The sequence below is a fragment of the Falco punctatus genome, assembly GCF_963210335.1.
Source record: "Falco punctatus genome assembly, chromosome: 1".
Taxonomy (NCBI): Eukaryota; Metazoa; Chordata; class Aves; order Falconiformes; family Falconidae; genus Falco; species Falco punctatus.
The window spans coordinates 90,457,583-90,482,240 of record NC_137580.1 but is presented as its reverse complement, the minus strand read 5'-3'; the positions used below and the strand labels follow the sequence as shown (position 1 = coordinate 90,482,240).

Genomic DNA, 24,658 nt, shown 5'->3' with positions numbered 1-24,658 from the left:
GCAGGCAGCGGAGCGGCGCCGCCTCATCGATCGCCCCCCTGTAGCATCGGTGCTCGATTCAGCCGCCTGCGCGGTCCCGGCGGGAGCGAGGGCTCCGTGGGGCTGGTCACGGGCTGGCCGCCGCAGTTAGTGGCTGGGGGGCCGCCCCCCAAACCGGGACGGGGGGGAGCCCCTCAGGGCCTGGGGTAGGCGATGTCGCCGCCCATAGCGGGCTCGGGGCTCGAGGGGTCGGCCCCAGGGGTGTGAGGGGCCGGGGCCGGGCCTGTAGGAGCCTCGGGTGTCTGAGGGAGCCGTGTCGCGGCCCAGTAAAAAAGCAGGTTTTAATACCTGATGTCAGGGTTGGGGGACTCTTGGCAACGACTGGGTGTCCTGTGGCAGATCACAGCAGGAAGATGATCCTAGTAACCAAAAAAAAAAAAAAAAAAAAAAAAAGAAGATCTGACTTGCCAATGGTATGTGCATTGAGGAGGAAAGGCCTCAAAGGAGAAGAAGGAGCTTTAGCAGTGGTTAAGAGATCTGGATTAGGAAGAGCTCAGAGCAGAGACAGGGTAAGGTGATTTAATGCAGTTTCTAACACACTTTGTGGTTCCCTATAGCCTCTGAATCTAGAGGCAAACATTCTTTTACTGCTGTAGAGGCTCACAGTGGCTTATTCTTTGATAGTTGTTTTTTTATTATTTTTTTGCTCAACAAACCTGAAGGAGCAGAGCTTTATCTTCTGCCAATACCTCATGCAACCTCATTCTACTAACTTGTTTCTGACAGCTATTCTCCTCCTGAGCCACCTTCTAGGGCCATCATCATACAGCTCTTTGAAACCAGAGGTACACATGAAAGCCATGTGTGCCAGGCTATGGTTGTATGCATTCTGTTCTTCAAAGGCCATGGTACTATATTACAGGTTTTATCATTGCAGTCATGTAATTCATACCATAAATGAGTTGCCATGTTCTCTGTTTATAAGCTGAGCTTCATAACCTTTTTTTTCCTCTACTTCTTGCAAATGGAAAGGAAAACATTGTGAGCAATGACTTCTGTGTCAGCTACTCTGTGCATAGCTGATGCTGACAAAGCAGGAGGCAGAAATCTTTCTTCAAACTGAGTGAATATATATACAACAATAAATGAGTCGTGATGAGAAAAACAGCTTCCATTAAAATATGAGCCAAGAACAATAGCTTGACAGAGAAGTTTAGACTTTCCCTGATAGCTGTTTGGGGCGTAGACAGTTAAGGTTCTGCATTTGTAAGGGAAACATGGCATTCCTTCAAGCTGAAACGCCTCCCTTGGGTTCCCACTGAATGCCTGAGAGATGACAGTAGAGGGTGTCTCCAGAAGGCTAATATTAAACATGAGGAATTAGTACGGAGGGAGCAACAGCAAGTGAGATTCTAGTTTTGACCACAGAATGAGCTCAAAATTTTTGCATCAGCAGCTGTATGCAGTTTCTTACTCATCAGCTGCACACAGCTCCCTCTGTTCAAAGGGTTCCTGCGTGCTCTCCTATTAGTAAACGCACCTGCCCTTTGTGTGATGTGTGAAAGATCGGCTGCTCTTAAAGAATAAATCGGCTTCAGACAAACAAAGTGCTGAGGCAGTGCAGCGCAGGATAAATTAACTTCGGAAGGGCAGCCTGGGTTCAGGCACACTTGCAACGAGTTTGGTATTCACAGCAGTACAAACCAGGCTTGCAGGGGAGCTGGTGGGCTAAATGTGTGGACAGATGGAAGAGATACAGACAGGAAATGGGGTAGATACGGAAAACAGTGTTTATAAAGCTTTAAGGGTGCTCTGGTTAGTTCGAAGAAAGAGCTTTGGTCAGTTCCACCTCTGTTTTTAACTCTGTGACTGTATGAGTTTGGGAAAGTTATTTAAACAATTCAAGCCAGGTGCATGTCTGCGGGGAGAGGACAAACCCATCGACACTGGGTGAAGTCTGGGCACCCAGTCAGCTCATGTGATGTGGCAGCCGCCACCACACCCTTTCCTGTTCACCCTGTGGCCACGGGCAGCCCTGCCAGCTACGGCTGCCCTGAGTAAGGGGAAAGGTAAAAGGATTGCTTTCCAAGATTCTGATAACCCCTAGCACATACCATTACTTGTCAACAGAGGGGTGGTGAGCAGCTCTGGCATAGTATCTCCCATGTGCCAATGGTCAAATGCCCTCTAATGGGACGTTGAGCTCTGGGAACTGCGCCTGGTAGGGTTGACTTTTAGCTGTGTCACAGCCTCATCTCCTGTAAAAGGTAATATTTACTTATGTAAAAAGATACCGGGCATACTTTGTATGGGTGTTCCAAGTTAAAAATTGTCAGTCAGGGCAAACAGACTTTTGGGGTGAACTACAGGAAAGCAAAGTGCATACATTGCATTATTACAGTTCTTTTTCAGAACAAAGAGTGTGACCTGGTGCTCCCCGCGGCTGCCAAACACCCGTTTCAGCAAGTTTGAAAAAGCACTGCAGTGTGTTTGAGTTCAGTCTTCCTTCAGATACAACCTATTCTCTTTCCTTTCCCTTGGTGAGGTGTTCGTACTATCTTAGTGAGTCAATAAGTTGTGCATTTGAGGAATGCACCTCACAACTGTTAAGGTAAGCATTTCATATGGCTCTGCTGGAGGCAAGGAGGCTTAATTGGTTCTTCCCAGCTGACTTAAGAGTTGCAGAAAAGGGCAAAATGAAATATTTAGCCTGAAATATCAATGGGAGGCACTTTCATATGGAGTGGGATCCATATGAATGGGTTTTTTTTGTTGTTTTTTAATGGTTCCTGCATGTGAATCTCACTGCAGGATCTGTATCTTGGTCCTTAATTTTGTAGCAGTGTCTAGCCAGGGTATACCTGTACCTGGCAGACGTGAGGCATTCGTAATGGGTTTGGATGCTTGTTCTGTGAAAGCTGCTGTTTACTGGCAGGAATCAACTGCTTCACTTGGGTGAATGTGAGATCACAGTACTGTGGTGGTGCTCTATTGAGAGTACAGAGGAACAAGGAAGTGATTTCTGTATTAAAAAGAAAAATAAATAAATAGGAAAGGGCAGCATTAAGTGTTTTAACAAGCCCGTTCCCACCCCTGCAGGATCCTGCTCCTGGACAGCACCGCTGTGTGTCTGTGGCCTGTGATACAGGCCTCCAGGTGTCTGGAGATCGAAGCAAAGCCCCCGCTCCCCCCCATAAACCCCCTATAGAGTACAGCCTGGCGCAGGGTGCCCACAGCAAGCATGGTTTAACCCTCGACCCACGCTGCCGGCGGAGCCGGGACTCGAACCGGCGGGCCGCCACTGCGCCAAGGACCCCCTTTAGGTGCCCGCCGCGTTCGCCGGGCGGCGGCGCTCCGGCAGTGGGGCGGGCGGCCGGAAGCGGAAGTGGCGGCGCGGGTCCTGGCGCCGTTGCCGAGCGCCGGGCGGAGGCGCGGGCCCGCGGTGGCGGCTGCGTCCTGTCGCTATGAGCGCGGCCGGGTTGGTGTCTGCCACGCCGCCGGCCCCCGCTCCGCCTGGGGCGCCCGCCAGCGCCATGCCCCCCGGCCCCGAGTACTACGAGGAGGAGGAGCTGGAGAGCGCGGAGGAGGAGGACGGAGAGCGGAGCGCTCGGGCCCGCGATTCCGATGAGGGTCGGTAGCGGGGCGGTGAGGGGCTGGGGGAGCCCTGGAGGAGTGCGGGAGAGGGGGGGCTGCGGCCCCTGGGGGCTCTCACCGTGATGGCGCGTTGGAGGGGACCGGTCGAGGAGGTGCAGGGGGGTGTTTGGTGGAGAGTTGGTCTGGAGCATCAAGAAAACGCGAAGAAAATGCGGGAAGGGCCTGTTGGATTGCTGGGGTACCCTGTGGAAGAGTGGAAAAGTGAAGCCGATGGAGAGGCGGGATTAGTTTCCCGGGTGAAGGAGAGGCAGTGAGTGAGGGGAGAGCCCTGGGGAGGTGGGATTCGGTGTATGGGACCACAGGGCGAAAGCGGTGGAGAAGCCCAGTGCTTGATGCTTGGTCGTATTTCTGTGGCGTGAAGGGGGAAGGAGGCGGTTAAGGTAGCGGAAAGTTTGGGCAGAAGTCAGGGGGAGCGCAAGAGGATGTTGAGAGGAAAGGGGGGGTTTGTAGAAGAACCAGGAAAGCAGTAAAGGGGGAATGGAAGTAAACCCTGGACTGTCCTGGGGTGTAGGATGCATAAAATAACAAGTAAGGGAGATGAAGAAGGACTGTTGGACAGTGCCCGCTGCTCTGTCAGCCAGTCCTCCATCACACCTGGTACTCATGAATGAGGTGCTAGAGCCAAACCTACAGCTCCTTGGGAAAGGTGACAGTGGGGGGCTCTCCTTGCCTGCCCGCACGTAAACTGAGTATGGAAGTCCTTTATAGTGACCTAGACACCTATGTGTCTTTCTTGCAGTTAAAACTCTTTGTTTTATCATTGGTGTGTTAAGCTTTATCTTAATACATATAAGCTTAAACTGTTTGCTTATACTTTAAGAAAAATCTGAGAAAGGTTTGATTTAAGGGGCTGGTGTGCCCCGTCCATATGTAAGGAATGTAGCTGTAGTTTTGGCTTTACAGCTGTACCCTGCTCACCACAACTCCAGCCTGGAGACACTGACCTCTCCTTGGGGAGGAAAGATAATCAATTCTTGGCTACCAACATCTTATAGGTAGAAGCCTGAAAAGGCATAGCAGAAAACTAGCAGTCCCATGCTAGTTTATTTGTTTATAGTTTATATTATCTATTCATAAAATTGGGGGTATCTTTATAGTGGTGCTGGTATTTGTTATGTATAGATGTTGAAGTACTTGCATGTGACATGTGGCTGAGAAGTCAAGTTCAGATCACAGCAAGATTTCTTTAGCGAGACCTTTGTGCTCAACCACAACAGCATCTAGTCATAGTACTTTCATTCAGGTCAAGATGCAGAATTGATTACAGCTGTTTCAGTCATTGTCTTCCATGTATATTATGTCGTGGGTGAAGCCATAGGAAGAAATCTGTGAAATGTTTTTCAGAGTCTTTAGACTGTTTCTCACTCACCTTCGTATGTGTGGGCGTTAATGTAGAACCTGTTGTCTTAAACAGGGAAGAAATTACCAGACTATCTGAAGTTAAAGTTGTTTAGACTTGACGTAAGTAAACATCACTGCAGAACTACCAGAGGATTTACGTATGTTAGCTTGCAGTTGCAGGAAAGAGATGAGACTATTCATTTCATGTCTGAATTCATCTCTCCAGAGGCCTACCTGGTTGTGTATTTGAGGTTAAATTACCTGAGGTTTGGGGAGGTTTTTTGTTTGTTTCTTTGTTTTTTAAGTAATTTACTACTTGTGGGTTGTGGTTTTATTAAATACTACTTTAGTTTTAACAAGTCATTCTGTACCTCGTTTAGATACTGAGGATGCCAGTGAAACAGACCTGGCAAAACATGAGGAAGAGGACTTTGTAGAAATGAAAGAACAGTAAGTAACCCATTCCTATCAAAAGTAAGCTAATGTTCTGTTTGTTTGGGGTGCTTTTCTGCACAAAACTTTGCAATATTTTGGGCCAAGACTGGGTTTTTTTAAGTGCCTAGTCCAATATAATAGCTAATGAGTCCATATACTTGTATTTTTTCTCTCCTCAGTAACTTTCTCTGTTCTATATTTATTCAAGAAACTTAAATATTGCTGCTGTTTTGGATGAAGAAATAGGTACAAGTTGCTGGGAGCAGCTGAGCTTTGCTGCAAACAAATACTTTTGCAGAGAGATCCTTTAAATAAAATAAGGGATATACTTTATATAAGCCAAGCAAAAAGGGAGATGCCTATTAAAATCTCTTAAACAATAGAATGCTAGTCCTGTCCAAAAGGTGGGTTTTTTGGAGACCTGAAATAGTTCCCCTTGATGTTTAGGTGTATTTGCAGTGCTTAGTGTCCTTGCTTACTGGCAGAGACCTGTTTTTACGCAGGTCAGGGAAAACTTGGCCTGTGTAAAAAATAAGAGATATGGTAAAGGAAATGCAAGTTTGCAACAGCGCCAGGAATAGACTATGGGTTTCTTTTTATAATGTCGAGATCCATGTGAGGAAATGCCTTCTGTTTTATAAGTAGGGAACCAATACATAAATATTAAGGCTTGGCAAAGTGGCAGACTGGTTCTATTGTAAAGTTTGTGGCATCTACAGATCTAAATGTCATTTTAGATTTCAGCACTTTAAAAAAATTAAAATCCTATTTTACCCTGAACTGTTCCCAAAATAATTGGTTTAGGTGCATTTTAAAACCAATGGAGTCGCAAGGGTGTTAGACAGAATGATAACCTTTCATTTGAATAATATTCTTTTAGTTGTTTTTCTTTCCTGAAATTCTTCTGGAAAGTTTTTAATTATGTGTAAACATGTTATAACATAAACAGATGGTGAAATAAGCTACGTATGCTTGTTTTTCAAAGTGAAGTTGCATGCTCTCTGTCTTTGCAGGATGTATCAGGACAAACTGGCATCTCTTAAGAGGCAGTTACAACAATTGCAAGAAGGTAAGCTTTGAAGGGGATACTTTTTTTTTTCCCCAAACAATTTTCAGCACTTCTCAAAGGTCACAGAAGGATGAGGGTTTTGAAAGGTGTAAGCAGCATCCTTCACTGAATGTCCATGCTCATGCTGCTGCGTGAAAAATGTCAGCCACTTCCCATTGGTTTTCCCTCTGAATACTTGTTAAGCCTCTGTGTACTAAAGCATTTCTTAAAAGTAGTCAGTGTTCTGAAAAAACAGGGAAGGTGCTTATCAAAATAAGCAAACTAGATCTGTCGCTTTCTGATTTCAGATATTAGTATTCGTGTCTGAAGTGTGTGGGTCCTTGAGAATTTAATACTTGGGAATAAAAATGTTCCAGTGGGAATCCAAAATTTATTTCAACTATGTACTCTTTATTTCAACTAGGTACTCTTCAGGAATATCAGAAAAGAATGAAAAAGTTGGACCAGCAGTACAAAGAAAGGATACGAAATGCAGGTAAGCTGAATTTCTTTCTAAGACACTGCATACAACTTAAAGTTTTTATAACACTTGAAGAAAAATCATGGTAGTTCTGTCTCCTAAAGAAAAGGAACTTGCTGAAGCAAAGGGTGATTCTGCTTCCAAGGGTATAGTGTAGGCTTGTTTGAGAGTGCATGAAGGGTGATTGAATCTAGCTTGGTTTACACACACACACCCCCTGTCAGCATTTTTTGCTGACTGTTTACTAAATGTGAATAAACAGGTTTAATCTTCATGTGTGTGAAACAGAGCAAGTAAAAAAAATAATTTCATTTCAATCTGGCACCATGCCTATCCTACAGTCTCCCATTTTGGTGTGTTCTTCTGTGCAGCTTGTCTGAAACCTTGACGTGCACTGTTTCCTTCAGTTTGCAGGAATAGAAAGTTAGGACTAAGTGCTTTCCTAAAGATCTGTTTTGTGCTCTGGAACAATGAATACAAAGGGTTTGCCGCTGCTGAAACTGTCATTCTGTATAGCTGCCATACTGAATAGGCTGCCTGTACTTTGTGTTCCGCTCTGTTTCAGGAGTGAAAGCCCAAGTTAATTTTGAAAGTGCTTAGCTCTCAGCCCTTCTGGGGTAGCCTTTAGTGTGTTACTGCAGAGAAATGGCTTGGAAATCAGATCTGTTTGCTTGCCCTTGCTCTTTCTTGTTTTCTTTCCAGTAGGTTCTTATCTTGGATACTGAAGCAGGCCCTTTCTAGAAGCTATTATGTGGAAATGGGGAATGCAGCTGTTCTTCCTTTAGAAAAGTCGGATGAATCCTGTAGTGCCTGGGCCATTACTCTGAGAAATAAAACAGAGGCAGTGACAATTATATGATGGCTAACGTACTCCATCCTTTGAATAGTATAAATCGTGTCTTTCTACAAGTGCTTGGGATGGTAAAGGATTCTTGAGGAATTTGAGTTGAACTACTTCTTTTTAACGGGAATCTGTCTTCTGAGATGAATGCAGCTCTAGCGTACATGAAATTCTAGCAGTAGTGGGTTGTTTTGAAAAAATTAAGACTTAACTGCAACCTTGTTTTTCTGGCTGGCAAAGACCATTGCTGCAGCAACATATTTCTTCCACAGGAGGGCAGATGGTGATAACTTTCAATTTTAAGATTAAAAAAAAACCCAACCCACAACTGTCTAGTACTACAGGAAGAATGGTCTTCTACGTGTACTCTTCCCATGTTTAGGTTTTGGGGTTTGGTGTTGGTTTGTTTTTTTTTTAATTCGAAGGTATTAAAGCAACAGGTTAGATTTACTTGTATTTGATTACCTCCATGATACTGCTTTCACACTCAATTGGTAGACCCTTTGCAAACAAAAGGTTTGATTTCTGTTGGGCCGTTATTATCTTTGGTATCTATTTTGTTGGTTTTTAAAATTATTTAAAAAAGGCACAGTAGTACTTTGCTACTACAGTCTTCTCCAAAACATATTTGAAGGCTGTGATCTTTACAGAAGTATTAACTATTTCAGGTTTTGCCAAAGCTTAATAATGCTGGTGAAATACAGTGACCTGAGGACTGATCAGGTGCTTTAGTTTACTTTTCTTGACACTGTCTTGAGTAAAACCTTTGTTTTGGGCATTGTGTCCTCCAGGAAACACAAGAAGGGTCCCATCCTGCTTGATTTCAGGTTGTTAGGAATTGCACAAACATCATTGCACACCCAGAAATCCATTCGCCTCATCCATAGGTCTGACTTGAACTAATCGTTATCGTTAACCTTCAGTGATAGATAAGAATTTCCTTACTTGTTTTCTCAGGCACAAACAGCCTGAAATCAGACACATGTGAGTTGAGCAGTTTAATCTTCTAACAGCTGCAGAATTATTTCTGAACGACTCATTGCTGAAATTCATGATGTTGGCTTAAACTGTGAATTTTTGCCAACCATACATTCAGCTGCATGTTTCAGGCTTCTGTCTGGAAAGTTTGTATCTAATATTAAGTGATTGTAATTAAACCGGAAGAAAGATGGACTGCATGCTTGGTACTGCTGGGAATAGTAGCTAAACTGAATAGTACAGAATAATGCTGTGTAAGCTTTGCAAATCAGCCTGACAATCTGTAGAAAAATTCAGTTAACAACGTATTTTTGTAGGGGTTTTTATAGTTACTTTATTTTCAGCTTAAAACTGAAGCAAGTAGAGGTTGGATGAGTGCGTATGCTGTTTGGTTCATTGCCTCGCTTGGCTGCAATACTCAATGATTTAAAATGTTAGGCAAATAATTTTGTGCATCTCTGAAGATAATAAATTAAGTCTTTCTTGTCTTTCAGAACTCTTCCTCCAGCTGGAAGTAAGTACTCCGAATTTATCAAAATATATGTTAGATGGAAGAGGTATAAGCCTCCTGTTTCATCAAATAGTGCTTGTGCTTGTTTTCCTAGAAGATTTAAAGAATTTTTCTTCTTATAGCTACTTTTGCTACTTTTGATGTAGTAAAGCTTACTGTTGATATTACTTCTGGACTTTGTCATTAGAGTAGAAATAAAAGAAGTATTTGCTCTTGGGCTGTTCTATGCTAGATGTGCATTTGGCTTGTTTAAAAACGTTATTTAAGGTGATAAATGGTAGTGCTATTTATGAATAGGAAGAACTCTCTGCTAGAGACTTGATATGTTATGCAACATTAAAGTATTTTTTTACATAAGTAATTCTTTTGCCAGTACAGTACCGCTTGCTTAGTCATTTTTATATTGTTTTCTGTTGATTATGAATATTGACAATCTTTAGGACCGGCTATGATTTTGAACTGAAAAGCTAATCGGTATAGCAGTTGAAATAAGCTGTTGTGATATCATTAACTTGACTCATTGGTTCCTTAGTTAACTTTCTTGTTCTTTTGATTTGCATTAGACAGATCAGGTGGAAAAAAATTACGTCAAGGAAAAAAAGGCAGCAGCAAAGGAATTTGAAGATAAGAAAATTGAGCTTAAGGAAAATTTGATTGCAGAGTTGGAAGAGAAAAAGAAGATGATTGAGAATGAAAAGCTAACCATGGAATTAACAGGAGGTAATGACAAGATAGGCATCTGTCATGTCTTATCCACTCTGCCACCACTTGGAAAAAAAGATATAAAGGCAGCAGTGCTGGTTTGTGTAGCCAGATAGTGTGAAGGCTATAAAGCTTTCCAAATGCCAGGAGATGTAGAACACAAATTGGCGGTCTTTTAATGGAAAAAGCAGTTCATAATAAAACTCAGTGACCTGAATTATGAACTGGTGAATCAAAATAGTGCCAGTGAAGCAGCAGAGTGGATAGGCTTTCTTATGTGCAAAGAAAGGGCTTCTTTAGTTGCTGTGATTTGGCAATAAAAGTATTGAGATATGCCACAATATTGGCCTAGCTGGCAGTGCCAGCTTGTAATCTGTATCCTTTTTTTGCTCCAGTAATAGGTGGTCAAGAAGTTGAAGGAAGGCACGCAATAAAGGTTGAAATATGCTATGTGTAGCTTGGAAACCTATTTTCTGGCTTTATTTGTGTCCAGACTCTGGAAAATGGACATTAAATGAACAGATTTCTTTCGTGAGACCAGTTGGTACCCTTGGTGCCTTGCCAGTGCTTTGTAGTAATTGACACAGTGGAGCTAAGTAGAGGGGTAATTAATTTCCTCCACAAATTGTGTTGCTGTGATGCTGAACCAAAAGTCTGATTTGATTCTCTCTAAAAGCAGCTCCCTCACTTCATGGACAGATTATGTTGGTTGTGTTGTAGAGGCCTGTCCATGAGTTAGACCTTTGATATCTTTGTTGCATAGTAGCTACAGAAATTATGTAAGCTGATAATTTAATTAGTGTTCAGAATTGAGAATTAAAAGCTGCTTGGATGTATTCAGGAGTGCTCTTGGCTTTGTACAAACGGTTAGGGCTAATCTAGTCTGGAAAACAGCTTGAGCTATGCAGTTTCCCTGACCTCTGAGGTTTTTTTAATTACGAAGTCTAGTCTGGTCTTAGCCTTAACTCTCCTATTGTTATCCTATGCCTATGTCTGTTGGGATGCAGTACTAATCTTGGAAGGAGATTTTTTGTTAGTGGATCAGGATCTGACTTGATCTTACCTTTCGAAATCTGCGTACCAAAGTTCTAGGAGTCTGAAGGAATCCACCTTCTCTGTCAGTGAAACAGCTGTTAACATCAGGATTTGGATTTGCAGAGTTAAAGGGAGACTGAGGAGGGGTAAAAAAGTATTTAGTTTATTTGGGGAGTAGATTAATCCTTTTCAGGGAAATAAGTTCCTTTCCCATTGTTGTGTCCTGAAGAGGTGAGCTGTTCCATTAAACACAGCTCTAGGAGAAGGCATGTAAGGAACTGTGGAGAAGAGATCCATTCTGTGTGTGCTAGCCCTCCCTTATCTCCTTCCTTCCCAACTAGCAGAAGTGCACTGTAATTGCTTTAGAAGTAACTGATTTTGTTGTAAACATGTTCTGGAGGCTAAGAAATAAGAATACTGAAGCTGACGTTGTTCTTTGGAAGTTCAGCATTTACAAGGATGCAGGTTAGCAACCTGATGGATAGGCTTGTCTGTCAATGTTGGGAGCATTGCAGCTTCATTGGGTTGCAATAGTTGCCTCCTGTTCTGGAGCAGTGTTTAGTGGTTCTTAACTGTTAAGCCTCATGCAAGACTGTTTCAGGTTAAATCTGTTGGTGCGTTAGCAGCTTGTCAAAACTACCTTTATAAAGTTTTCAAGAAACTTTCAAGAATCTTGAGGTTCTTCAAATGTTTAACAGTAAATGTAAGACACTCAAACTCTCGTTTTTTTTTTTTTTCTGAAAACTTGTTCAGTGCTGACTTTTAGCTGACTTGTTGCAATTTTAAGATACAGGATGCCAAGATAAAGAGAGAAGAAAATTGTTCTCTCTGCCTTATTCATGTTTTAAGCAATATAGCTAAGAGGTCTGTGACAACTCATTTGAAACTAATTTTTAAAAAGGAGAAAAAGCCTTCTTGGCTATATATCACCTCGAGTAAGTGCCTCAAAACTCTCTTCTGAGGCTCTTGTAAATTGGTCTTAACAAATGGGAAGAATAGCTTACGTTCAACACAGTAAAGTACATTTTTAGTGTCCACAGGGCTGTTAATGTTCAGTGGTTATCAAATTCAGCTTTGAATGCTAGAGATAAGGTTTCCTTTGGCGTACATTCGGTGGGTGGCACTTCATATTGTTTTTTAGAACTTTTATCATAATATTTGTTCCCTTGAGGTGTGGCATGGTCATCCTCGTTCATCTCTTGAGATAAGGAGAAAAGTAATTTCGTGTGTTTTGAACATGCGCAGCTGCTCAAGATTTCAGCGTCTAGAGGGAGCCAGAGGCTTCATAGACTTAAGTGCTACCTAGAATGTGATTCAGATGTACTTAAAGATGAGTGAATATTTCTTAGCCCATAGAAGGAAAGGTGGGATGATGCATTTAGTATTGAAGATGTGATCTCTTGGTTGCCAGTTCAAGATGTATCTTCATAAATTAAGGAACGCTTTGTGAGAGTTTAGTTCAGTTAAGGCTACCTGTGGATATTTGTACAAACTGTTATTTCAGATAATTACTTGGTGATAAGACGTTTCAATTTTAAAGTTTTTTTCTCTTCCACAGTGCATATGTTACAACTTACTTCCTGTCAACTGCTGCTCTGCATGTTATTAATTAGGTTCATTTCATTAATCGTAATTTGAAACACTTAGAGAATCTGAATTTAAATACTATTTGTGTTTAAAATTACTCCAGCAGACTTGTATCAGTCTTGAATGCAGTAATTATCTGTATTTCTTTGACAAAGCTATTTTTCGAGCTCGAAGATGAGAAAAAAAGCAGTTGATTTGTAGCCGACATTTTACATGCCATTAACTATCCAAGTTTTGTCAGCAAAGAACTCCATGAACTTTGCCTTCTAAATGATCTGTTCAAAAGCAGATAGCATTAGCATTAAAGAAATTTGCCCTGAATCCTTGTAGCCTCATTGTGCTTGTTATCTGTACCTGAAGCAGCTGTAAATGAAAGCTGTAACCATGGCATTGCAATGCTGTTACTGAAGAGTGACCTAGTGTGAATGAGAACTTGTATTTGCTGTCAGCAGTTCCAGGTTGGATGCTGGAAGCTATCACAAAAAACATCCAATTTTCTGTATGAAAGAGAAAGGATTATTTTCCTTGTGCAAGAAGCAGCAGCTTTGTACTCCTTTCCCTCTGGTCTTATCAGCTCTCCAACTTCATTATTCTACAGATTCAATGGAAGTGAAGCCTATTATGACAAGGAAACTGAGGCGACGACCAAATGATCCAGTTCCTATCCCAGACAAGAGGAGGAAACCTGCACCTGATATCCTTTCACAGTCATCGGAGGGCTATTGGAGTTGAAGCCAGCCTGCTACCTGCACCTGTGTTGTTTTGTGCAGAAAGGAAAACGAAATTAGGTGCTAGGATCAGATTTCAATCTAGGCAATAGTGAAGCATGGTTTGTCATACATAATGTGTGATAATACAACACAACCAGTCTTTGGAGATCCCTTGGTACCCTAACTTAAACTTTACAGTGTCATGAGGTAACGCATTTTACTTTTTTTTTCCTCAGTAAAGATAGTTTGAAATACTTCAGGCAATTTTTCTCACAAAGGAGAAACTTTAAAAGAACATTATATATAAATTCTGAGGTAATTGATTCCGTAGATAGTAAATGGCTTTTTACATAAGCCAAAGCTTTTCTCATATCAAAATGTGACAAAACCTTTGCCAGAAAGATCATATTTGTCGTATCAAACTAGTTTTTCCCTTCCTGATAAAGGCTTCAGATCTCTAATCCGGAGAGATCCATAGCATAAGCAAGGAGCGCTAGATTTGTTTTTTAAATAAAAAAAGATTAAAATCCATCTTGATTTTATATATCAGGAGAGAGAGAGAAAAAAATATATATGTAATCCTCTACTGCCTTCTTGCATGTTTCTTTTAATTAAAATGTCCCTTGGCTTCTGGAAATACATTTTTAGCTCTTCTGTGGTGATAGGCACTTTTTCTATTTGTATATTAAATTCACCTGGAAAGGAAGGCAATGATATTTGCTTTGCAGAGGCTTATTATTAGATTCCAAACTTGTTTGGCTTAGATTAAAAAAAACTTATCTTAGGACTGCTGAGTGACTCACATTTTCTGAAGGCAATATCGAACCTTGAACTTCTAGAGTTCATGCAGGACGGTCACAAGCGTCTCCAGTTTTAATTAACCTCTTTCTGGTTGGAGATTCTGTTCAATCTTCCAGGAAGAAAAATCTATTTATTAGTGCCCCTATCTCAGCCAAAATAAATGAGTTTCATAGTGAACGTGACCTACTAATTGAGCATGATACAGCAGCCACGGTATGAAACTCTGTCTGCCTTTCTTTCCTGGGGAGAGGATTAAAGTTCATCAGAACAAAAATCCTTAAAATGCAGCCTAGCAATTAGTAACTTTAGTTTAATACTTTGCATGCTTTTGATTTAACAGCTGTTTCAAAGAAACACTGTAGATTAAAGCTGGAGAGAGGGTCCACTGCTTTGTCTGGATATTGTTTTTCTTCTGTGTACTTCAGTTTTTCTTGAGCAGAAGTGACAGAGGAACAGTAGATGAAGGGAAGCAGGAAGATCCGATTATGAAACTACACGGAATGACAGCAGAGGTTTAATAAGTGTGTAATACACTAACTTCTGTGTTCTGAGATTTTGGTTTTGTTTTCAGGTGAATGGTAGGCTCTTATTTATCCTCACCCACACAAGGATGTGTTTTGTGCGTCTGGGTTTATTTTCTGGTTGCTCTTTTGAGTTTTTTTTTGTGGAGGTTTTCCCTTTTCTCCCTATTTTTCTATTCCTGCTTACTGAGTTGCAAAATGATGAATTTCTTTTCCTAGGTTTGGGTGGGATTTGGCTTTACCATGCAAAATCTGAAGTGAGTCTGTTGTATTTCAGCTTCCCCATTGTTCTCTACAGACATGCAAGATGAAAAGCACTGAAAACACTAGTTTGTTGTTTCCATGAAGTAAATGTCAATGCACTAAAGGTTTTTCATTGATGGTTATGTCTGAGTAAGTTACAATGATTTTGCACTCTTATTTGCTGCTAAATATGAGGCTCTGTGGAGATAGATCTGTATTAATTTATATAACAGAAAAAGCTCAAGTGTGACACTAAAGTCTTATGCAACTTTACAGAAACCTTTTGGCTTACATTTAGTGAAGTGAAATGTCATCGATCTTTTAATTTGTAGCCTTGCTTGTCAAGAGCTTATGGCAACCTTAATTCTTGATACCTCAGCTAAATTATTTGTTGACTGATGAGCAAATAATGGAGGACCTGAGAACGCTGAATAAGGTAGGAATTACTGCTTGATTTGTATTTCTTTGTTTTAAATAGAAAGCTAATGCTTTACCCTGAAGAGAACGGAGCTTTCTGGCTTGTTCCTTTTTGAAATGTGGGAGTATTTCATCCCAGTAGGCTTTCTCAAGTAACACAATAAAAGACTTAGCAAGATGGTGTCTCCTCCCTTTTATTTTAAAAGGTTTAATTAACCAAATTACAATGACTGTCATCTGAAAAGGTTACCTTTTATCTGAACCAAGTGATGAGCTATCTTGAGTTTCTTCCTCCACATGGCTGAACAGATGTTAACATATTTTTCTGTGAGATCACAGGCTGCTTTTGTTTTAGGGGTTAGTGTGGGGTGGTTTTTTTTCAGTTTTCCCCAGTGTTGGGGAAACTGGCTTGAGTGCATTGTTTACAATTTTTCTAATTTGATTAACCTATTGCTTTCTTGCTAAATATTAAGGCTTATCTAATTTCTTTGAATAGAGCCTGCTCATTAAGGCATTTGAGGATGGTAGTGGAGCATGTGTGTTTTTTGTGCCAGCTGTTGAGGCGTCTCTGATGATTGATTTTCCTGTATTTCATGTACCTTAAGATATGCTAGGTCATGTTCAAAAATATAGTGTATTAGATAGGTTTGTTTTGTTTTAGTGTATTATCTGAATGCTCTGAAGTTCAGTTTGTAGACCTTGTGCATCATGATACTGATTATTTACACCTTTGGCTGTTTATAGCATGCTGTTCTCTTTGTGTTATGTGTGTTATGCCACTTAGCAGTACATTTAAAAAAAGAAGCATTTAGAGTATGGAAAGCAAGACTATCTGAAATTATTACTGCAGACTTCTATGGCTCATGTCAGATCTTTTAACGCTTTTTTTGCTCTCTTCCCATGTAGCTTAAATCACCCAAGAGACCAGGTGAGTTAACAGTTGCGTTGGAACTCGTTCACAGTCATGCTGTTTGAACAGAGAATTATATTGTAGACTGACTGTATAATTGCTGACTGTGTAATTTGTCTGTATAATTGTTTTGACTGTGTAATTGCTGTTCTTTGTGTAGCTGCTGTGGCAAATGGGTGCTGTGTCAAGTCTCTTCATCTGTTCTGAAGTTTGTCAGGGGTGGGAATGGAGGCATATGCATCTTTGTCCTATGCCCAAAATGTTTCAGCCAATCTGACTGTGTGAAGAGGTCTTCCCATTATATTTAGATGCATCTGGGCACCTTGCCTGCTTGTTGGATAGATGGGGGGATTGAGAACTTATGGCTTTATGCCTTCATCTCTCTAGATGTATCTGCACGCTTCATTTCAAGGCAGAGTGGAACCAGCTTGCTGAAGTAATTCTGACCCTGCTTTACTATAGATTAGAATTAAAACAAAGTCAAGGACATATTATTGTCTATGACCTACCCGTGAACACTTTTTCAGATAAATGTTATATTTCACTGAATATTATAATTTATATATTCAAGGAAGAGGTTGAATTATTTGTCCCGATAGAGAATATTTTTCTGATGCAAATGTGAGTTTGTAGTTTTCTGTGCTTATTATTTCTGCTTGATATGACCTTATTAATTGTAGTTCTGCGGTCAGATGTGCCGTGGTGTGGTGGACACATGCTGGTCTTTAAACACAGTCTCTCTCCCGTTCTCAGCCTCTCCCTCTTCTCCCGAACACCTCCCAGCTACACCAGCAGAGTCTCCAGCACAGCGCTTTGAAGCCCGGATAGAAGATGGAAAACTCTACTATGATAAGAGATGGTAAGTCCTGGTGAATTTCTCTTTTAATCACTTTGTGTAGTGAGGAGATGGCAGAGAGAAACTGCTTTTGTAAAAGAATTTTAGAACAGAAATGTTTTTCGGCATAGGTTAGCAACTTCTCCAAGGGTAATCATTGTTTCTTCGGTAAATCAGAAGTGATAATGGAGTGTTTAGACCGCATAGACTTTTAGGAGTAACTACTGGCTTAAATAAAAGGAGACTTAAATCTTTTCCATGGAGTCAGTGGTACACACTGTGACACTTGGGAAGCATTTTTGTCAAAGTGAATGTTAAGAGAGCCAAGAGCAGATGCGGTGTGATGTAGCTGTGAAGCTGGTCAGTCAGGATACAGGTGCCCTGTGATTGCAGGTACAGTGGTGTTGGCAGTGTTCACAGTCCTGCTGTTCAGTTTTGTGGAACGCCAGCCCATTGTTCCACAAGGTGGCAGAAGAAATGTCGTGCACCAGATGAGCAGAATGAAAAATGTTTCAAATAAAGCCAAATAACCTTTAAAGATCAAACGCACATGGGAGAAGCAACTTCAGAATTGCTGATTGAATTTAGCAGTGTTAAGTTTTATGGGCATGTAGCTGTGTAAGCCTCACAAACCACGAGGAAAATATTAAATTCTGCAGAGAAATCTTACTAGGTCTTAAACTTAATCCATGAGGCATACAAAACTGGATAATCAAGGGGGTGATCTAGTACTCCTTGAGCAGAAAGCAATTTACAAGTCATATGCTTACATGTAGCCTACTTTAGTGTTCTGGTGGCTCAAAATAACAAGTGACGGGGTTGTAATTTTATCACGGAAAATGATGGGTGTGAAGTTTTCTACACGTCAGCCATCTTGTACAGTTGGTCAGTTTTTCCTTCTGCTAGTCTTCTGACAGTGAAGTTTCATTGAGGGTTCAATGTATGCAGCTCTGATAAAAGCTGCTGCCTGGAGCTTAAACTTCCATGAAGTGTAAAGCAAAATGAGCTGAACAGACCAATTATTTCATAAATTCATGAAGTTTTTTTTTGCTTTTGTAATTTTTTTTTGTGTGACGTGACTATCCTCTGGGATATATTTAGATGAATAAACTGTTCTTCAGAATTTTTAAGCGTGTGGAGTACTGAAGTGTTGCTCAAGTTAAAAAAAAAAAAAAAAAAAAAATATGGAATCAGAAGTAATCTGCCAGTAAAGCTCCCATGAAATTTAAACCTGGGAGAATTTCAGTGAGCCCAGTGAATTACTCAAAAGTACCAGCTCTCTCTGAAAGGTATCTCGTTGGGACACAACACTTAACAGATATTTTCATCTTGCTGAATTCAGTTGTCATGGGGGTCTGACTGTTGTCTTTCCCTTGTTCTTATGCTGGTTTTAAGATAAGTATTGTGCATTTTTTGGCTGTAATAATCCTGCTTAGATTTTTTGATTGATAGTAATAGTACTTGTGCAAAGTAGATGGTATTTTAAAATAATGAAGTAACTCTTGATAGTGGGAGGGTAATTTTTTCTAAGGTGTATTAAGGCTGTAGCTGCTGGCATGCACCAGAAATAATAAACCTGACAGCTCAAGAGTGACTACTTTTTCTGTTTCCTGATGGCAGCCATGAAAGACCATTATCTCAAAATAGTGAATGTTTAAGCCTACTAATGGACTCCCTAAGGTCTCGCAGAGACATTTCACAAACATGTCTCTGAAGCGGAGACTTTTATATAGTGACTTTCAGACGGATGTGGAATTCAGGTTTTTTTTACCCTGGGCCAATTTGCTCCATGCCCCCCTGTCAGATCCTAAAATACAGTTCATTGTAAAACAAACCATCTTTTTGCTTTTAGCTTTGTCTGCATACAACAATGCAGAATGATTTCAATCTTCTGATGGAGATGCAGTTGAAAATCTTGGCCTCTCAGCAAAATATGGTGTAGCAGAAAGTAGAATTACTTCTGCTTGCCTCACTTGTCAGCATTGTGCTGTATTTTACCTACTGCAGAAGTAAGAGTTGTTTGGCACTTTCCTTCTCTTTAAAGCCAACTTAAATTCCGTCACATTTTTCATCTGAAGGATTTTCCTCAGTTCTACCCCTCTGTTCCCTGTGGGTATATAAACTCAGCAAAAGCCTGAGACGTGAGTGTGTAACTGAGATGTACCAGGCTACTGTGCCTTTAGCTGACTTGTCTCTCTGCATGCATGGAGCATGGGACAGCTGAGACAAGTCTTCAGTGAAAAAGTGCTGAACTAACTTGTCACCTTGCCTTTTCTGTGCACAGCTAACATAGATTTACTGATGGACGGCAACTTGTGATGTGAAATCCAGGGACTGAAGCCTGCGTTATGTGTGTTATTAGCTTTGGTATTCACTGATAATCAAAAACTGAAAGAAAGAGCTTTGAGTGGGAAAATTATTTCATTATCTGTGCAGGCACAGATAACACTTGAGAGTTGTCATTTGCAGTGCTATCTTCTGCACTCGGAAGCTTGTGCACTGATTGTATCAAGATCATCAATTCTCCTTGCTTAAGCACGCACAGCATGGTGTGGTAGGACACTTGCTGGACGGAGCTTTTTGTCTTATCTTTGTGAGGTCTGGTTTTTTGTAGTAGCTTATACCATTCCTTGATATCAATTAATGACATCTGGGTTCAGTAAACTGAGATGTTTGGGCTCAGATCATTGTTGGTATTGCATTGCACTGGCACCCACTGACTGACTTTGTGTTAAAACGAGGGAGAAAGAATAATGGTCAGGCACAAATGTGTCTAAATGTTGCAGGATTTGGGTTGGTTTTTTTTCACCTAGCCCAGCCTGTTGGTAATTGGTATGTTTGGAAGGCTGAAAGCTGACACTATCATCCTTGTTAACTGGCAGGCAGTGTGAAAATTCTGAGTACGTGAGCCAGTAGGAAGTGATTGTGGGATAAACTATTGGAAGACTTCCATATTTACAGTATGGTTATTGTAGAAATAACTGTAAAAATTATGCAAATTCATGTGTTTTGACAAATGGCTGTCAGCCAATCAGACTGCAGGGAGTTGCATACTGGGTAAAACATCTCTGCAGTGATCCTGCAACTTGGCTTGCCCGGTTCAATATGAAGCACGTCGTGATTAGGGTAAAGGTGGAAATACAGTTATGCTTTTATAACTATAAAGCATTTTGGTGCTCTCTTGATTAAGATTCTTTACCTACAGATAACCTGTTTCAGTGTAAGTCTGTCTACGGAACTCTCCGAGCCTGAATGAACCAGTGCTTACCAGAAACATAGCCTTTGAGGAAGGCAGGATCATAAAATTAAGCAAGTTTACAAATTTCAAAATTTTTACTTGGTTTTATACAAAATGCACTAAGAAACAAATGGATATGCTTAGATATGGCCTCATTATAGCAGTTATATGCAGCTTCTTACAGAGTCAGTTACCCATCACTTTACCATTTTGGGTATTTTCACAAAATAAGACAGTATTAGAAATTTGAGGTCTCTCTTAATACACAGACTGATTGAGTACAATTCACTTTTTTTTTTTTTTTTTTGCTGGTGGTGATGAACTGGTAATTGTGTATTGGGGAATGTGAGTAACTTTTGAGTATCTGTGATTTGCCTTGTCATATTTTATCAGGCGTAATATGGAATTGCCTTCTAAAATCTGTCCTGTGTCTGAAATATGAAAGGCTAGTTTGATTAACTCTTGAAATATGGGCTTATTGTTAAATCAGAGTTTTCCTATTTTGTGGCTTGGTGCTCTTGTCTTCACGTAATCCGTGTATAGAATTGAATGGGAATTGAGAGCTTTATGCATTTTGAAGTATCATTTCGAGGCAAAGTGTGTAGTATCAGACCACCCACTGTGTTGTGAAGATGGGGAAGGTGGTGTGGAGAGACAGATTTCTTGCTTGTAGAATCCTAGGCTTATCAATCTTATTAACGTTGGTATTCTCAGTCTTTGGACAACTAATGGTTTCATGTGTTTCCATTTTTTTAATTTATTTTTTTTTCCCCAGGTACCACAAGAGCCAGGCTATTTACCTGGAGTCTAAAGAGAACACTAAGATCAGCTGTGTGATCAGTTCTGTGGGCGCCAATGAGGTAGTGGGCTGCTTTGTTTTTCATGGGAATGGGAAAAGCCATGGGTCAGCATAGGCAGGTAGATGGCTTTCTGGTAAGGACTAGGAGAAAATCAATATTACTTTCAGAAAAGATGAAGCTGAATCCAAGATAAAACTGGGTTGAGAGATCTCTTCTTGAGATGGGAAGAGACTTGCTCTGTTTCTGAAGAGCAATCCTATATTTTTCAAGTAATAGTTTGATAGGAAAAATGGGGAGAACAGACATGTTGCATCTTATTGGCAAGGCATTCATAAGTTCAATTTCTATTATTTCAAGAATATACTTGCAGTTATTATAATGTAAAACTTAAACAAAATAAAATCCCACTGGAAATCCAGAAGAGGGTGAGGAAGAATTTTGTCACAAAATTTAGTTGTTATAAAGGAAGAAAGTTCTTCCTGCTAAACCTGAGTGCATGTGCTGTGAAGTAAGCTGGCAGCATTCATCACCTGCTTGTGAGGTAGGGCGGGTGACTCGTTTGTCTGAGATTTCCTTGTGGCTAATGATTAAGACTTGGAGAAGCAGGTGAGGAGAGGTGTGTGCCTAAGATTGATGTGAGTATCACTACGGAATAAGCCTAATGCTTAAGCAGCACATCAGTTGGGCAAAAGGAGCAGTTTATTCTTTGCAGATTCCAGACACTTCCAAGGAAAGAGATGACAGACTTGAATGCACTTCTCTTTAATCAGCCAATAAAGTAACTTTAATTTGTTTTGGCAGCTAAGGGAAAATATTTTATTTTCAACAAAATGAGTTGCATATGGGATATGCTTTGTATCACAACTGTTCCCTTTGCAATAACAGTTGTTATGCTCATTGCTGGTTATTTAGATAAGTAGTAGTAGTGTGCTAATGAGCGCATTAAAAATACAGTCCTGCTAATTTGATTAATGTTATTACTGTTAACTTAGAACATTAAAACCCAATCTTTTGGGACCATCTTAACTGAAACCTGAGGGAAGTGGAATCCGTTAATTATTATTGCATGAATTTCACTTTAAAGTGAGACGACAGATTTTCTTTGGGGTTTGTGGGGGTTTTTTTTGAGAGAGGCTGTGGAGGAGGCATGGCACTTGTCTGCCCTGTGATGGTTCATTGCAACAATGTAAAGTCAAAGGAGATAAATACTTCGCAGAATACTGAAATGAGAAGGTGGTTTCTTATACAAGGTGCATGCCTCAGATTTCATCACACATTCAAAAGTGTGGTTGCCAAACTGATCTTACTGGTTCCTGCTGGAATTTAGAATCTAGAAGGCGGACCTAGATTTGAGGTGTCTTAACTGTAGACTGGAGTCAAACGTTGATAGCATTTCTAAAGGGAGCCAAGTTATTCAATGGAACTTTACTGGAAATATCTGCGCAGAGCGTTTCCCCACCAGCGTTTCCATTAATGCTCAAAGTGAAAAGACTTAACTAAGAAACATCAGAGATATTATGGCATACAGTTGCCTTCTTGTGGCTGGGCAAAGCAAGCAGTTAACACTGTTATCGGAAGTATCTTTGTTCATACGAATGTCTAAATTAGTTTCTTTAAACTGGATTTGAGTTTTGTAGTTGGCCACATGCCTCTAACATGGATTCTGAGCTATGACAATCCCCTTTAAAAAACCAAAAATACCTTCTCAGGCCCAAATTCTTTAAAACTTGGTGATGTGTTTAGACCTAAACAGAATATATTTCTATTACTTTCAATGTGATTTCCTTGGAAGCTGTGAATCAAATATTGCATTGGTGGAAATCATTGGCCAGGTGCATGGAACCAGTTCAATCATTTGCCTTTTGACAACAATAAACTATTCAGTACATGCAGGAAAGATTATTTTGTTGTTGTTGTGTTGGGGTTTTTCATTATTCCCACGAGTTTATTCAGCAATCTCAGTTTGCTGGAAGTTTGGAAAAGGAGGAAGCTTGTTTTGCTTTCACAGTCTAGGAATAAAAGAAATTCAGAGATGGATTTGGTGTTTCTATTCACCATCTCCTTCGGTTCTTTAGAATTAATAGATGTTACATTCTGATGGCAAAGTATATTGTATGTCTAAAACATCAGTTTGAAGTTCAGAGTATGTCTTGATGCTTTTATTTTTCTGAACACTGTTGTGGTTTTAATGTTTAAGTAATTTTGCTGTTGTGGTCACTTAAAACTGAACTTCAGTTTTCTGCCAAATGGAGCTTAACAAAGCACTTAACTTTAGCAAAACTAGTATACCATTCCATCATACTGTGATAGAATGTAAAACTGTACATGTTTATTGTTCAGTGCAGTTGCTCAGAGTTTGTAGATTTTTTAATTCTTTTGGTTATTAAAACATACCAAATTCTTGGAAATATTGCAGTAGAGATATGATTATCACTGTGGATTTTTATTTCTCTAGGGAAATAACTGAAGCACAAATGCAGGCAAATATTAGATTTATCTTATATTGAGGGCTTGTGTTAATAAAGTCAATTTATAATTAAAATAAGAGCTAAATCAGTCTACAGTGTCGGGCCTGTAGCTAGTATGATATCTAAAAAAAAAGTTCTGGATAAATTGCATGCCAACACTAACTTCATAATCCTTTGCATCAGGAAATAAGGTGTTTTGTCTTAAATACTCTAGTACTAAGAGCTGGATAACTCTTATTTTCCATGTGTTTATTTAAATATGTATAAATGCATTAGAACGATAAAATGCAGAAGAGATTTGCTCAGATTTTATTTTTAAAGTACAAGTACTTGCATCTAAACTTCTTGAAAGTGATCTCAAAAATTCTCTTGAGTGTCTGCCTCCATGGCAGCAATTTGTCCTTTGAAATATACTGTATATACGCAAGTTAGGTGAATTCTTCCATGCAATTGTTAAAAAAGAGGCCCTTTTATCTTGAGATAAATTTTATTTAATACATTGTGAGAAATGCTTCACAGAACAAAATCAGAATAAGCTTTTCATTTGACTAATACCTGTCTGGGTAAATCCCAGGATAGATAATTTTATGATCTGTGGATCTAGAGAGACTTATTCTTGATTAAGTAAAGCTTAATGCCAGAGTTCTGTTATGATCTGTAGCAGAAGGAAACTTACTTTCTTGATGATGCTTGGAAAGAGTATTATTTTCTTTGTGACTGTTCTGAGCAGGAAGTTAAGGTGGTAAAGTTAGAAACCTTATTTTTGTTTTCCACTCAGGTTGCAAATGCCTAATGTGGGGAGGGAGAAGGGGTTGAGCTAAATCATCTGTGCGCTTTGAGTAACGGAGATGTTCAGATCCAACAATGAGAATACTTGGACTGACTTGTCTGTGTATTGCTTACTGTGGGTTTTCCCTTTTTCTCCCCAATATATCTCCCTGCTGCCTCTTTAATTTTTTTTTTCTTCTTTCATGCAGATCTGGGTGAGGAAAACCAGTGACAGCACAAAGATGAGAATCTATCTGGGACAGCTGCAGCGAGGTGTTTTTGTGATTCGTCGACGATCAGCTGCCTGACTGTATGCTCTTCCTTGGTCTTTTTTTTTTTTTTTTTTTTTTTTTTT

General features: G+C 40.1%; 1 protein-coding gene across 1 annotated transcript; it reads left to right on the top strand.

The window, feature by feature from the left end:
* The first annotated feature begins 68 nt into the window (after window positions 1-68).
* SUDS3 (SDS3 homolog, SIN3A corepressor complex component) lies at window positions 69-24,658 on the top strand. Its single transcript, XM_080394996.1, has 12 exons — window positions 69-3,609; window positions 5,355-5,424; window positions 6,423-6,478; window positions 6,882-6,953; window positions 9,252-9,271; window positions 9,832-9,988; window positions 13,191-13,286; window positions 15,242-15,303; window positions 16,191-16,212; window positions 16,948-17,053; window positions 21,043-21,127; window positions 24,513-24,658. Exons 1-12 carry the CDS (start codon window positions 3,444-3,446, stop codon window positions 24,609-24,611), a joined length of 1,011 nt encoding a protein of 336 aa, XP_080251122.1. The 5' UTR covers window positions 69-3,443; the 3' UTR covers window positions 24,612-24,658.

Coding starts and splice junctions, on each gene's coding strand:
- SUDS3 (XM_080394996.1), top strand. CDS start 3,444: ATGAGCGCGGCCGGGTTGGTGTCTGCCACGCCGCCGGCCCCCGCTCCG. Junction 3,610..5,354: donor GGCCCGCGATTCCGATGAGG/GTCGGTAGCGGG, acceptor TACCTCGTTTAG/ATACTGAGGATGCCAGTGAA. Junction 13,287..15,241: donor GAGGAGGAAACCTGCACCTG/ATATCCTTTCAC, acceptor AATTCTTGATAC/CTCAGCTAAATTATTTGTTG.